Source organism: Neomonachus schauinslandi, chromosome 7 (genome assembly GCF_002201575.2).
Source record: "Neomonachus schauinslandi chromosome 7, ASM220157v2, whole genome shotgun sequence".
In the NCBI taxonomy this organism is placed as follows: domain Eukaryota; kingdom Metazoa; phylum Chordata; class Mammalia; order Carnivora; family Phocidae; genus Neomonachus; species Neomonachus schauinslandi.
This window is the reverse complement of record NC_058409.1, coordinates 9,643,933-9,659,539: the sequence shown is the minus strand read 5'-3', so window position 1 is coordinate 9,659,539 and position 15,607 is coordinate 9,643,933. Positions and strand designations below refer to the sequence as shown.

The 15,607-nt window shown below is 42.1% G+C and overlaps 1 protein-coding gene across 1 annotated transcript in view; it reads right to left on the bottom strand.

The window, feature by feature from the left end:
• Positions 1-5,967, bottom strand: part of COMMD10 (COMM domain containing 10) — a 214,889-nt gene extending 208,922 nt beyond the window's left edge. Inside the window, exons 1-2 of the mRNA XM_021701801.1 lie at positions 5,904-5,967; positions 4,470-4,560 (exon numbers count right to left, since the gene is read on the bottom strand). Coding sequence (XP_021557476.1) covers positions 4,470-4,560; positions 5,904-5,944 — 132 coding nt within the window. The 5' untranslated portion in view covers positions 5,945-5,967. The remainder of the gene's footprint in view (positions 1-4,469; positions 4,561-5,903) is intronic.
• Between the last annotated feature and the right edge of the window lie 9,640 nt (positions 5,968-15,607).

Sequence of the window (15,607 nt, the reverse complement as noted above, 5' to 3'; positions counted from 1 at the left end):
TCAGGTCCCATTCCTTAGAAAATGAGAAATGTCCTCTATTCTTTTTTTTTTTTTTAAAGATTTTATTTATTTATTTGAGAGAGAGAGAATGAGAGACAGAGAGCATGAGAGGGAGGAGGGTCAGAGGGAGAAGCAGACTCCCTGCCGAGCAGGGAGCCCGATGCGGGACTCGATCCCGGGACTCCAGGATCATGACCTGAGCCAAAGGCAGTCGCTTAACCAACTGAGCCACCCAGGCGCCCGAGAAATGTCCTCTATTCTATGAAGATATTATCTAAATAACTACAAAAGCAATTAGACTTTAAAAACTCAGAGCAAGGATTTAGAGACAGAGAGGCCTGCTGTCCAGAGCCCAAGCTCTGACTCACATCCACAATCATACATACAAAGACCTACGTGAAAGAATGCACGGTACTAGTATTCTGCAAATACCATAATTTAAAGTGTATATATATCATTCTTACCCAATAAAACAATTTGTAAGAAGCCTTACATCTTATATTAACTACAAAATAAGTGTATTTATTAGATAAACTATCCTTTTCTTTTTGGTCCTAATAGGCAGGACAAATGCTCCTTTGTGCACGACTCTCCTGCACACAAGACATTTAAAGTCACGGGCATTAAACGCCAGCAGCACCCTCTATATGTTGTAACAGCCAAGAAAAAGTCTGAGGCATTTCTATAGGCTGGGGTTCACACTTGTGATTGTCCTTTATGTTAACATAATGAGATTTCGCTGTGTGTCATAATGGGGGAAAACAGAGGTACCCACAAATGAATCTATCAAATAAAAGAACTTTTATTTTAAACTTTTGAAAGCAATCTTTCTGAAATGTACAGCACCCATTCTAGACTTTTGTAAACAAAGTATATCAGATTAAACTCATTTCTTATGATGAGTCAGGTCACAATTATGGGCATCAGAATTCTGTGGTACAGTATCATAAAAAACTCCTAAGACACACTGATGATTTTTCATTTCAGAAAAAAACCCTCAGATTTCTGGGCATTTCAATTTCTTGTGTCTAATTCATAATTCTCCCACTTCATTCCATGATCAGCCGTCGATTCCTGAAACCACCTACATGCCCATCACAGGCATTTCTTCATCCCCCAGTTGGCTGGGTCTAGTCTGCCATGGCCAGAAATCCAGAGAGCTAATCTTTCAGAATGAGATATACAGCACAGTTAGATCAACAGGCTTTGTGTGATGACCTACAAGTCTCTCCAGTGGAGCAAAGTACATGAGTCTTTTTTTTTTTCTTCATTTTTATTGTTATGTTAATCACCATACATTACATCATTAGTTTTAGATGTAGTGTTCCATGATTCATTGTTTGTGCATAACACCCAGTGCTCCATGCAGAACGTGCCCTCTTTAATACCCACCACCAGGCTAACCCATCCTCCCACCCCTCTCCCCTCTAGAACCCTCAGTTTGTTTTTCAGAGTCCATCGTCTCTACATGAGTCTTTTTAATTGCATGAGTTGTGAAAGCCATTTTTTTTTTTAACTCAGAGGCCATAAATTGTTATCTCTAAGTCCTCAGCTATGGAAGTTACTCTGACTTCTGTCAGTGTTTTCCAGTGCAGACTCTATTAGGAGGCTGGACAGGGCAATTTGGGCAGGACCGTTCTGCACACTGCAAGACATTTAGTTCCTGGGCATTAAATGCCAACAGCACCCTCCACACATTGTAAAACCCACCCCCCCAAAAACTTCCCAAGTATTTCTATATGCTAGGATGAGCCAGAAGATGACCAGTTCAAAGAGGACTCCCAGACTCATGCTCAGGCACACCCATATTCTATACCTCAGCTTACTTTCCGTCTGTTTATTCCAACTAGGGAATCCAAGGAACCAGTCTGGACAAAAACAGATATCCTCTGCCCGTAAGCAAATTAAAGTGTCAAGCTGATAACATTTAGAACAGCAACCCGATCCCTAAAACTCCTCACCCATCTACCCATGCCAGGTTTCACTGTTCTAAGGGCTCTGCTTGTCTCAAGACAAAGGCCCGCTTAACAGACCAAGAGTACATAAAAGAAAGCTGGCAGATCCTGAATGTCACTGCGAACTTTATTTGATAAGAACTCTTATCACAATAGGAGCCCCTCTAGAAGAACATTCCCTGAAACTGTCCAGGAAAAAAAATTTGCACCTTTCCTGACATTCTTTCTTAGCAGGCAAGTTAGCACCTACGTATGTTTTTGTTCTCAGTTGCTTCAGCTGTCAACAACCTCACGTTCTCATGTCCACTACCCTACCACTAACAGCATCGCATTTAAGCACCTCCGTGGAATGCTCTGGCCACCCACTTACTCTAAGATAGACACTAACTTATTCACAACTCGATTAGATGGAGAGGGTCAAAGACAAACTGCATATCACAGTTTTCCTACAAAGGTCCTATCCTCCCTCACTATAAAGAACAAAAGATGTATCTAAGAGCTTTTTGTCCCATGTTGTTAAATAAGTGTAAGAAGGCAGCCATCAGCTCAGAGAATCAAAGCAGAACTTCTGTATTGATTGCCTACATCATTCACTTTTAGTCTAATTTATATACTTTTCTGTACTCTTTCCTGAGGTTTACTGTAATGGGTTAAAGGAATGGATTCTGGAAACAGGCCGCTTACTCACTAGCTGTATGATATTGGACAAATTATTTAACTGGTTTCTATCTCAGTTTCTTCGTGGATAAAGTAAGGATAATAGTACCTACTTCCTAAAGTTGCTGTAAGGATCAGATGAATTAATAATACAAAACCATTCAAACTGTATCGGAGGGAGCAATGTAACTGTGAATCACAAATACCACAAATGCAGCTGCTTTTAGTTTGTTGTGGTAGTTCTTCCTGTCTCTCCATCTCTATCACAGATTCCTTATAGCCAGGAATTTAGAGGGTCTGCATTTGTTTTGTGTTTTCCATGCAAGGCAAAGAATTAACTCCAAGAATAGATCTTGAGCGCTCACTGCATAAGCACCAAGGTATTAGGTATGGGAAATGTAAAGATAATTAAAACATGATACTCAAGGTATTCAAGGTCAGCGAAAGACCCTGTCATCATAAAACAAATACGATGCAGTACTAAAATGAGGTGACAATGAACTGAGTGTTTTAGAAGCACAAAAAACAAACTGCTGAGAGCAAGAGGGCCAAATCCTTGAAAGATGCATAGTTTTTTCACTATAGAAGGGAAGACAGACATTGCAGGTAAGGGAAAGAGTATACACACAGACATAGAGTTGGAAAAGTTCACAGTATGTTCTAGCAAAAGAGCACAGTCCAGTGTGACTGGAGCACTTGCAAAGTGGGAATAATATAGCTTGTGGCCATATTATACTGTTATTATAAGGTTATTATAATATAATACAATGTTAAAGATTTTGAACTTTTTCCCCATGGCACAATGGGAAGTCAATGATGGCTTTAAACACTGTACAGATATGATCAACTGGGTTTTTTTGGTTTGTTTTTGTTTTTTAGGAAAAAAAATATTTGGAGAGATAAATGGACTAGCATTATGAAGCAGCGATAGGAGGGAGAAGGCTTTCGGCAGAGACACCAGTTTGAAGTCTACTGTAGTCTACGGCAGGGATGTTAAAGATCTGAACAAGGACTATGAAGAGAACTTGGATTTAAGAGACATGTCAGGGGAAGAAAGGGCTCAGAGGGGGTTGGCTCCCAGGAAAAAGAAGAGGAAAGGGTCCAGGTTCTGCAGCTGTGGTAAAGAAGTGCTGAATCACTATATTGTACACCTGAAACTAATATTACACTGTATGTTAACTAAGTGGAATTTAAATAAAAACTAAAAAAAGTCCAGTTTCTCATTTAATGGTGATGCCTGGCACCACCAGGCAGAGCAGTTACTAGATACTAGGTGCACCATCAACATGTGTTGGATTCAGAAGTTAACTTAGACTAGTGACCAAGCAGTGAATCACTAAACATCAATATGTCCAAAATAACCACATCCTTGAAATAAAAATAGAAGAGACAGATTAAATGAAAGATTAAATACTGGGTGCTGGCTAGCATTATTTTTAAGAGGAAGAATGAAATCAGAATTTTCCCAAAGCATGTTACACAGAACCTGAGTCCCAAAATATATACCATGATACCACAGTTCCAAGGTCAAACACGTTTGGAAAATCTTGCACACCATATTCACCCTTAAATATTTACTGTAAACACTACCATAAAATACACTCTGAAAAATATATATATAATATATACACTCTGAAAAGTTCCATAATAAAAAAGATTAACTTTAATGAAAAGAGAATTTCCCAAACTTTTGACCATGGGACATCACAAAATGTTCTAGAGAGCCAAGGACATGCTGGGGAACACTATACTTCGGAAAAAGTTTTTCAAGTAGTAACAAAGAGTTTCAGGGCAATCACAAGAAATCACACGAAAGTACAGAAAGTATAGAAACTATAGAAATGCAAAAATACAAACCTTCAGGTGAAGTTTTTGAAGAATTCGGGTGAGCAATCGTGGAAATCTTCCTATATCTATTGCATTTATCAGCGACACTGCTTTTTTCATGCTAAATAAATTTGTAAAACAAAATTTTAAAATGAGTTTTCCAAGTGGAACTGTTCCTGCCATAAGTACACTTGTCTACAATTGCTATTGTCTCAAAGTTTCCATTTCAACAACTCTGATTGCTATGAAGAAGAACAGATGGCCAGCAAAGGAGGCAGGATGTTTCCAAAAAGATGCCTCCCAAAAATACTTCTGCATTTGGCAGTTTCTCTTTCTTTGGGGGCAAGGTGAGCTACTAGAGGAAGTTTGCACTCTGTGAGGAACGGCATTAACTCTGCAATGAATATTCAATACCCACTTAACCCAGAGAGGAACTATGGAAAGAATGGCAGGAGGAACGTGGCAATGACACCAAAATACAAAGAAAAGAAGGTTGCATGGCAGATAATGGAATATATATATATAAAACATAAAATCATTTGGAGTAACAGTATACAGTTGTTTTAAAACCGTGATTCAATGGTAATAATCAACTTTAAATTATACTACTGGTTATGGCTTACTGATGTGGTGAGTGTTAACCAGGACACTGATGTGACCGGAGGAAATGGCCATCAGAACTCAAGGCATCCAGAAAGAAGGAAAAACTTTGAAATGACAACTCTCTTCTTCAACAAGATTCCTGCCCAATTCAGGGACAAGGAAGTTCTTTTCCAACTTCAATTATTTACCGGTACACCTCAGCATTTTTTCCGCATCCGCACACTACCTGCACTAGTATTTATTTTTCATGAAATGAGAGTCATTTCTATTCAAATAACTGCATTTTAGGAGAGAACTTTGTATCACCACCCTGGGCAGCCGACCTTACCTACCATAAGCAGAAATGAACTAAAAATAAATAAAATGAAATCAAAAGCCATGTTACCAAATTCTGGCTAGGTACTGTGACCAGCCCCAAACTCCCGGCCTGAGGACTATTCTATCTGGAGTGAAAAGGGATACTGACACGTGTTAGGGATTAACGACCGTCGGGCACCACTGCGAGCCTTTCTCACAATCAGGCCTGAGCGAGAGAGCTGAAAACAGAGAAAGGGCATAGCTTTGCACGTGATTCAGCACCACTCCAGGCAGGCGTGGGTTCTTCAGATCCCACACTCTGGGCACGGTGACACACGCCACACACCGTCCTACTGACCCCAGCGGCCAGGCGCATTGGAGCCCCACGTAGGTGAACCACCGACAGGGTGAGACGCCCACAGCCCCCGGCACTCCTGCGGGGCCGCACCGCGATTTCGCCAGCCCCGCGCCCACCCCCTCGGCCGGGCCCCGCCTCGGAGCCAAGGCGACAGCCAGCAGGGGCGTCCTGGCGCAGCCCCCGTCCGCGCCACCCCTGGCGGCTACCTGGGGCTCTCCGGCAGGATCAGCGCCGTGGCGGCCGCCATCTTCGAAGCTCCCACGCCTGCCGCCGCCGGTCAGCTGTCTCCAGCGCAGCCAATGACGGCAGGCCTACGGAAAGCCGGAAGGCCCAAGCCGCGCCGCCTCCGCCTCCGGGCGCGGGACCGAGTCTTGTCCCGGGTCCTCCAGGGGAGAGGAACCCTCATCGTTGTCCTTCCGCCACTGTCACTGTTCTGCTCTGCCTTAAGACTGTTTGCATATTTTAACTTATTTATATTTATCTATTTGCTTATTATACATGCTCAGCTGACTCTTGAAGAACTAGCCTTTAAGGTTGCCCACCGTGCCACGAGTCAAAAATCCCCACGGAACTTCTAACTCCCCCAAAACTTAAGTACTAACAGCCTCCTGTTGACCGGATGCCTTGCCTTATTACCGATAACGTACTCGATGGACTCATTGTGTATGCTATATTTATCACATACTATATTATTACAATAAAATAAGCGGAAGTAAGCTAGAGAAAAGAAAATGTTATTAAGAAAATCCTAAGGAAAATACACGACAGTGCTGGACTATATTTATCAAAAGAATCCGAGCATGAGTGGACCTGCACACTTCACACCTGTGTTGTGCCAGGGTCAACTGTACATATATCTGGATATGGATATGGATTTCTATGTCGTCGGCATGCATAAACATATATTTAGGTGCGTGTACCTATACATACACATTTTTTTTTTAACAGAAAGTTTAAGCACACCACCGCAGCCAGTGTCTAGCCTGTGCGACAGAGGGGCAGGCAGTGGAAAGCTCTCCCCCAAAGCAGCCCGGGGATGTCACACATCCATCCGCAGGAGAGGTCATGTCACCAGCTCCAGCCTTGGCACTGTGCTATCAGCCCTTCCTGTATCTGTATCCCTGTATTCATTGAGCACCTACTGTATACCAGATACTGTGCTAGGCACTTGGGATACAAAAGACCAAAATTCCTGCCCTCAGGGTTTGCTGGCAGTTCAAATGGACAGGTTTCTTTGCGCCCCTCTGCTGTCCGGTGCTGAGCTAGGTACAGCTTAATACGGAAGACTCATCCCCGCAGAGACTGCCATTTAGAATCTCACAGTAGAGCAAGGACCCAACGTGGGTTCACGAATACCTTTGTATGCCTCAGAGAAAAACATGTAGGGCATTCCAGGGATTCAGACGTGAAAAGAGTGGTAAAAACCCCGGGGGTAGGATCAGGAAAACTTTCTGTTGCAGGAGGCATGAGATCTTGAATGATAGATTACGGCAGGTGCCCTTGAGCTAGTGAGAAATGGGGAGTCATTAATCTTTTCAAGCAGAGAAATCTTTGTGATGAGAGCCGCTGTTCCTTTTTTGTCTTCTTTTTGGGTTTTGTCTTTTGAAGCTTACTGTCAGCGGAATGATTGGATTGGAAAGAGGTAAGCAGAAAGTCAAACAGGGAACTATTGCAATAATCTATGGAAAGCAATAAAACCCTGTGGTAGTAAAATAGCTTTGGAGAGTGAAAAAAATAGCAAGTGAGTTAGCGTTACATTTCAGCTGTAGAATCTTCAGGAGCTGGCAAAAGATTGAATTTAATTTTCTTACCTAATTATGTTTTACTTAAATTATTATTTAAATTAGTTGGCATTCCTAGAGCAGCCCCAAAAACATCCTAACTGAAAGGAGAAGCCAGATTGCAAATTAAAAGTGAATAATCCCCACATGGATAATTGAGTCAATTATACAGTGTGTTGAACACATACAAATACATTTAATTCCACAACACTCCACACACTCCCCAATTTGTGCAGTATCTGAAAAAGATGTATGTGAATCTACATAAATTATAGGTCTCCAATACAAACACAGATTACTTTACCTGGCATAATTTTAGAAGGGCCCCAGTTCCCTCGACTTCTGAATAATTTCCCTTTGTCTTCATTCATTGCCTGAAGTAGGGCCACTAACCAGCTAAAACCATTTGGAATCTCTAGTGAAATTTACCTCCTCAGTTCCTTCACAACCATAGCTGGGATTTTGAGCAAAAGGGCATCAGGATTTTTCGAGCCCTGAATCCATGTAACCTGGAACAAAGCACTTTACCTCCCTTAAATTTCTTACTCCTGATCTGTAAAATGGGAATGGGAATAATGTGTGTTTGCTCCCCTGGGCTGTGGTAAGAATTAAACAGTGTGACGTGTATAAGGGAAAAGCACTCTCCCCTCCTTTATAACACAAAGCATAGACTTCCAAGGTTTTAGCAAAAAAGTCTCCGGGATTTCTCTTAATTTCTTCAAGTATTGGTACTTGTTGCTATAAAGGCTTGAGGCAGAGAATAATTTCACCCCTTGGGTGAGACCCTCACCCAAAATATTTCTGTGGTCTCTGGTTCCATATGGATCCACAGAAAAGTCCTTTGTAGTTGTCTACCTGGGACCACCTGCTAGAGACAGGATATGTACCTCCTGGAGACACTGTTCCATAGCACACTTTGCCCCTAACCCTCAGACTTGTCAACCCATCTTGCTGATGGATCCAGAGCCCAGATCAGCTGCCCCTGATCTGTTATGGCCATGAAACATACTGAACGCCCCCAAATTTCTTCCATATCCTTGCCTTCATTGCAACTTTTGCCAAATCCAACTTTTTTTTTTCATTCTGTGTTAGCCTGGGTTCTCTAGAAAACAGCCTGAGTTACATGCTAGTGCATCCATGGGGACTGTCATTGTAGGGAATTAGGAGTGAGTGCAAAAGGGAAGGAAGGAAAGGAGGGAAGCCAATACAAGATGGCATGTTATCCAGCTGGTTACAGATCGAAAACCTGGTTTATTTCTCAGTACTGTGATATTTCCAGACACACTATTTTGAGGTACTGTGTCTTCCAACAGCCAAGAGGTGGGAGTGAGCAAATTTGTCTGCAGACTCTTTCCAATCTTCTGTCTCTCATTGATCAAAATTTGTCCCATGGCTCAAACCTCCCCTGGACTCACAGGGTATATCCCCTGGCACCTGTAGGCATTCACTGGAAAATCTAGAGTCCCAAACCTGTAGGAGAGGCGAGCTCAGGGCACAATCCCTGCCCATCCTTCTCTCCAGATGGTCCTCTCCCACCCACCACCCACCTGCCAAGGATGGCCACAAGGGGCAGGGGCTTTAAGACCAACAGTTCAGGGGCGCCTGGGTGGCTCAGTCGTTAAGCATCTGCCTTCGGCTCAGGTCATGATCCCAGGGTCCCGGGATCGAGCCCCACATGGGGCTCCCTGCTCAGCAGGGGGCCTGCTTCTCCCTCTCCCTCTGTCCCTGCTTGTGTTCCCTCTCTCACTGTGTCTCTGTCAAATAAATAAATAAAGTCTTTAAAAAAAAAAAAAAAGACCAACAGTTCAAAGTTCCAGGGGCCCCTTTATTGGGAAACTTGAACAATGCGCTGCCTGAGATGCAGTGAGGCTGAGCATATCTGGAGAGGTACATCACTCAGAGACAGTTTTACACCTTGGGTGGAATCTCAACTGAAGAGTTGCTTGAGCCTTGAATGTTTTAGCTCTTCAGTGATGATGCAGCCTGTTTAGTTCACATATGCCTGGTTGTTTTACCAAAGCCTACAACAGCACAGATTGGAGTGAGGTCCACTGTGTCCTGGGAGCTAACACTTCCTTCTGGGTGTGACCTTTGTCCTGTTTGGAGCCCCTCCCTCTGGGTGAGTTCCTTCTCAAGGGCCCCATGGCCATTTCCTGCAATACAGCCTGCACCCACTCTCTCCCCACTAGGCGTGATTTATATCTTTGACACTCAATGAAGTAGATACAAGATCTGAGCCTTCCCGATCTCCAAAGTCTCCACCAACACTTAAGTAAATCCTGGGTACATTTACAATGCAAATGGTTCTCTTTGGAGGAAGGGTAACACCTACTCACACAACAGACTAGTAACTGAGCCCCAGGAACCCAGTCCAGCTGGGACGAACTTGTAAGTAAGCCCTTGATATATATTGTCAAACTGGGGCATAAAGGCATTTTATTATGCACCCAGAGTATCCTGGCATTGGGTTAGCTAAGCATCTGGCCCAGGTCCTTAACTCTGTGAAAGTCTGTAGTCCTACAACTCATCCTGAGTTTCTCAGGTGAACTATCAAAGGTAGTTCAGAGTCACATAGGGTGGAGGACTAGAACTATCTGCTACTCACCGCCCTATCCCCAGATGACTACAAATACAAAATTCACATTCAGCTGCTTTGTCGCATTCGCTTGCAGAAGCCATCGGACCAGTTTTTCTCCTCCTCAACACCACACGGAACACACACCTCCCCCTCTCCACACCAGCCCTCAGTCACAGTTGTGAGCCCTGTTTTTAGCTCTCTAGTCAGCACATGCCTCATAGGTGTGAGGGAATCAGCTGGAGTGGAACTGAAGAGCACCCTTCTAGATGAGAAAGAGTTCCTTCCACATTTTCTCTGTCACTTCTCAGGGGAATGAAGTTTCAAAATTGCATATTTTTATTTATGAGTCGGTTATATGACTGTTCCTGTTTGGTGTGAGATACATCAGGAATAAAGAATGCATGAGCATCATCTGTTCTCTATTTGCACACCAGGCTGTGATGTGGAAAGGAAGTGAGAAGCTTAGGAAAAAAGGAAAAGAGAAGAGAAGAGAAGAGAAGAGAAGAGAAGAGAAGAGAAGAGAAGAGAAAAGAAGGAATAGCATCAAGCCACATTTGCCGATAACAAAGAGTATTAACCAAATGGAGGGTGGCCAAGGGTATAGGAAGGAAACGTTTATTAAAATGTGACAGGGGCGCCTGGGTGGCTCAGTCGTTAAGCCTTCGGCTCAGGTCACGATCCCAGGGTCCTGGGATCGAGTCCCGCATCAGGCTCCCTGCTCCGCGGGAAGCCTGCTTCTCCCTCTCCCACTCCCCCTGCTTGTGTTTCCTCTCTCCCTGTGTCTCTCTCTGTCAAATAAATAAATCTTTAAAATAAAATAAAATAAAAAAATAAAATGTGACAAATATATACTTTGTGATACATGAACAGATCCCTTTCTGATCTATCTTCAAGTTGAAATCCATCTCAAATGATCACCCCTCCACTTTAATTTGCACCTAGTTTCCTCCATTCTACTTCCCCAAGGCCTGTGCCATTAACAGGACTGATATTTACATGTAAGACGTGTGAAAGATTAAATGGTTTCTTCAGTAATTTCCACCAGTGAACACAGTTGGAAAATAAGTTGATGGCGCTTCCCACACGTATTGCATGTGGTGCTGTTACAGACTGCCTTTTACCCAATGACTAGTGAAGAAATAAAAGTGGTAGACACCACAAACATGCAACAGAAAAAGAAAAATTCACTCTTCAACAGCAAACGAGAAAAGAGTAACTTAACAACACATTTGAAAAAGTGTCTGCCAGGAAAAGAAAGCATCTGCCCTGCCTAAGACGGACTCTAAAGGTGATCCCCCACCTCCTAAAACAGTGCTAGAAAAAGAAGGCATCCAGAAAGCCATGAGAATTCCTCAGTTTATGTATTCCCCAATTTAGAGAGGAGCAGAATGGGAGGTAAATAGCCAAGGGGAAGGCGTGGGAAATCCCTGGAGGCTTTAAGTCTGTGAAGGCTGACACAGGACTCAGTGGAGGAACCTGCAGGAATCACTCCTTTGTTACCTCTGAACAAGGGAAAAAGTAGAGTGGTAAGGCAGAAAAAACAAAACTATATCTAGTATTCCAAATGAGGAGTAAGGAGCTGGAAATTTGAAAAGAGAAAATAAGAAGAAAGGATATCCATAGACAAAAGCCAATGGGAACAGTTACATTGAAGCTGCAGTGAAAATAGACTTCCCTCAACACCCCACCCCCTTCACTGTTAATACTGGCTGAAATCCACAGGCACCCCAGTCCTTCCGCTATACAAAGTGGAAATCAAAAGAATGAAATAGGGAAGTGAGGGGCACCTGGGTGGCTCAGTAGGTTAAGCATCTGACCCAGGATTTCTGCTCAGGTCATGATCTCAGGGTCCTGAGATTGAGCCCCACATCAGGCTCTATGCTAAGTGTGGAGCCTGCTAAAGATTTTCTCTCCTACTCCCTCTGCCCCTCCCCACCTCAAAAAAAAAAAAAAGGAAAAAAAAGACAAATCTTACGGAATAGGGAAGTGAACATCAGGGCTCGCTCAGGAGGAGTCAGAGGCTCTGCGGTGCCACAGTTAATGAAGGGCTGATCTAAAACCTAGGGCATCCCTGCTCAGGGACTGAACATGCCCCTAAAAGTGGAGTAAATTTTAATACAGGGCAGTGAATAAAATCTCAGAGTTGAGAAATTGAAAATTAAATGCACGAAAAAATGCTACCCTCAGCCCCAACTTCCCCTTAAGTTTTTGGAGAGAAATAGATGGAAGGCAATACTGAGCCATCAGGCTGGCATTCTGGATGGAAAAACAAACAGATCTCACTGTAGCAGGCAAAAGAACTAGAAAACTCTGGCACCACATCAGAGGTCTGGGCAGAGCTGTCCACGCTCCACACAAATAGGATGAGATAAAGTGACATGGCAACTCTGCAGTCATCCTAAAAATATACCAAAAAGGGGGATACAGTATGCGAAAAAGGAGATGAAAAGTGCAATCTGGAATAAAATATAGCCTAAGAGGTAGAAGATAATCCCATGTGAATGCTCAAGATAGCACTTAGTAAGAAAATTAATTCAGTGGAACAAGAGCTAAAAAACAACTTGAAAAAACATCAAAATTAGATGTAGAAGGCATTGTGAAACCAAAGAAAGAGAATGAGGACTAAAAGCACACCATTTCCTAACTAATACATAAACTAGAAACGGAGAGAAACAGACTAAACACAAGTGCAAATTGAATTTTTAATAGAAAGGAAGGGACTATTCATAGCAAAGGAAAGAGACAAACACAAAGTAGATACCAAGAACACAGAAAGGCCAACCCAAAGATAACTATGTCCCCAAGGCAGAGAACCCAACAAATAGACACAAAAATACATTCAAATATTGTAGTAAGGAGTCTGACTCCATTTTTGATGTTTGAGGGCTCACAGCCTTCAATACCCCATCACCCCCTCCCCCGTGCTGCCCCATACCCAGGCAGACTAATCAGGAAACTTGGGGCTCCCTCCTTTAGCACTGGCAAGAAGTTCAAAACACACAAACTGCTGGTCAGCATGGGATAATCTTCTTGCTGGCCCCACTCGCTGAACACCATGCAACCTCATGCCAAGAGCCCTTCTCCCTTCTCCCAAGCCATTTATGGACCTCCTTGGGAGACTCCTCCCAGAAAGCCTCACTATTTGAGTAATAAAACTTTTCATACCTTCTCAGTGTGTGTGTACCTTCATCAGTCTCCACACCAAACCTGTTCCAGTTGGGGGTGGCGAGTCCACTTCATTTCTATGGGATAATCACAACAAATATATGCCAGAAGACATTTCTCCATAAGACTGGAAAAACTGTATGTGTAGCTTGATGGAAGAGCATATTGTGTTCCGAAGAACCTGATACAAAATGATGATCCTGGGACATATTTTGGTAAAGTTATCAAACTCCAAGGATAAAGAGAAAATTCTTTGGGCATCCAAATGAAAAAAGTAAGAGGAAAAAGAACCCACAAATTTCAGATTTCTCCATAGCAATGTCTACAAAGTTTTGAGGGAAAAAAAAATGCTTATGTTGAGCCAAGATGCTGTTCAATTATTAAGCAAAAGTTACATATTCTCAACCAGGATTGCATTCATAGTTTTTATGAGTTCCTTTTGGGAAAACTGATAACTGAAAACAAGTCAACCAAGAGATTAATGAAAATAAAGAAGTCAGGAATTGGGGTGCTTCGGCATTTAGTGAACATTAAATCCATGTAGAACCAAGGTTTTGTTAAAATGGAAATTAGGTTGATGAAATTAAATATAAGTATTTTAATGTTTGGTAGTATAAAATTAATGTATTGCTAAGAGAACTAGTTTCAGAATGGACAAAATAGGTGCAATCAAGTTTTAAGAGTACTAATTTCTAAATTTTTCACACTGTCTTAAATGAAATACATCACTTAAGCAATAAATTGACTATAACTTCTTAATCTTTTCTTAATCTTTGTGAGGGTAACAATCTGGAGAGCTGTGGTCTGGATATGGTCCATCAATATTCCTGTGGAAATATTTTGCTCATTTTGTTTGATCTACTCGGTAATGACAGAGGCAATGTAATCAGAGAGATTTTTATTTTGAGAACAATACAAAGTGACTTGATATTTACAGCTTGCTTCATGAATCATATTCTACTCCTGAAGGCACTTCAGTTTGAGACCCCTGCTTCAGAGGAGTATTTTAGGAACACACATGCCTTTGTTAAAGAAACAACAATCTAAAATAATTTCTTTGGTTTCTTTTCCTTCTCTTATCCACTTTACTAAAATCATTTCTATATGTCTATAGGTAGATTGCATATATCACATACAGATCGAGACCTAGACATAAGTATACATACAGAGAAAACTGGAATTCAGTTTAGCAGATGTTCATAGCTCCTGGTTGGTAAGATTTTTCTATAATTTTTCACCATCTACTTTGTACTTCTGTGTCTTGCTGGAATTTCCACTAATGGGAATGTATTGTTTGTACAGAAAGAGTAAAGTCGTCATTCAAAACATAATGAAAACAAAGTGAATTACTTATGTGCCCAGATTTTTTTTACATTAGGTGCTAAAAGAAATTATATATCAATAACATTACTTTAAGTGACCCAAATATTAACATCGTTTCTCATGGTAATTTGTAAATAATAATAATTCATTAATCATCATCAGAATTCACTTAAGGTCTTTTTAGTGTTAAAGAAAGGTTCAAAGTAAATTATTAATAATACTGCATTTGGAAAGAATGTGATCATTTGTCTCTTCAGCAGAACTGCCCATCTTTTGTTTACACAGGATTTGAAGAGGTTTTCCCTTTTTTTTTTTTAAGATTTTATTTATTCATTTGAGAGAGAATGAGATAGAGAGAGCATGAGAGGGGGGAGGGACAGAGGGAGAAGCAGACTCCCCGCCGAGCAGGGAGCCCAATGCGGGACTCGATCCTGGGACTCCAGGATCATGACCTGAGCCGAAGGCAGTCACTTAACCAACTGAGCCACCCAGGCGCCCGAGGTTTTCCCTTTAATGTTTGTTTAGATTAGTGAATTGACAAGAGGGGCACGGTTACTTTCTTTCACAGTCAGTATAGCATTACTGAAGATAATGTGATTCTTCTTTTTTTTTTTTTTTTTAAAGATTTTACTTATTTATTTGAGAGAGAGAGAAATAGAGAGAGCACATGAGAAGGGGGAGGGTCAGAGGGAGAAGCAGACTCCCTGCCGAGCAGGGAGCCTGATGCGGGACTCGATCCAGGGACTCCAGGATCATGACCTGAGCCGAAGGCAGTTGCTTAACCAACTGAGCCACCCAGGCGCCCGATAATGTGATTCTTCTAATAAGTCAAAAATATCCAGAGAGGTCCTAACTGGTCTCATTAGAACCCCGGGTAACTCGTAGGATCTGTTTGACACTTCACCCAATTTCCTCGTTGTTCCAACAACACGCCAGCCCATTCTCAGCTCTGTGTCTAGACTGGAGTCATTTCTCCCTTGTGATATGCTCTCAAACGGAAAAAGGACATTAGGTAAAAGTTAATACGTCCGAATAGAGTATGAATTTGAGTTAATAGTAATGT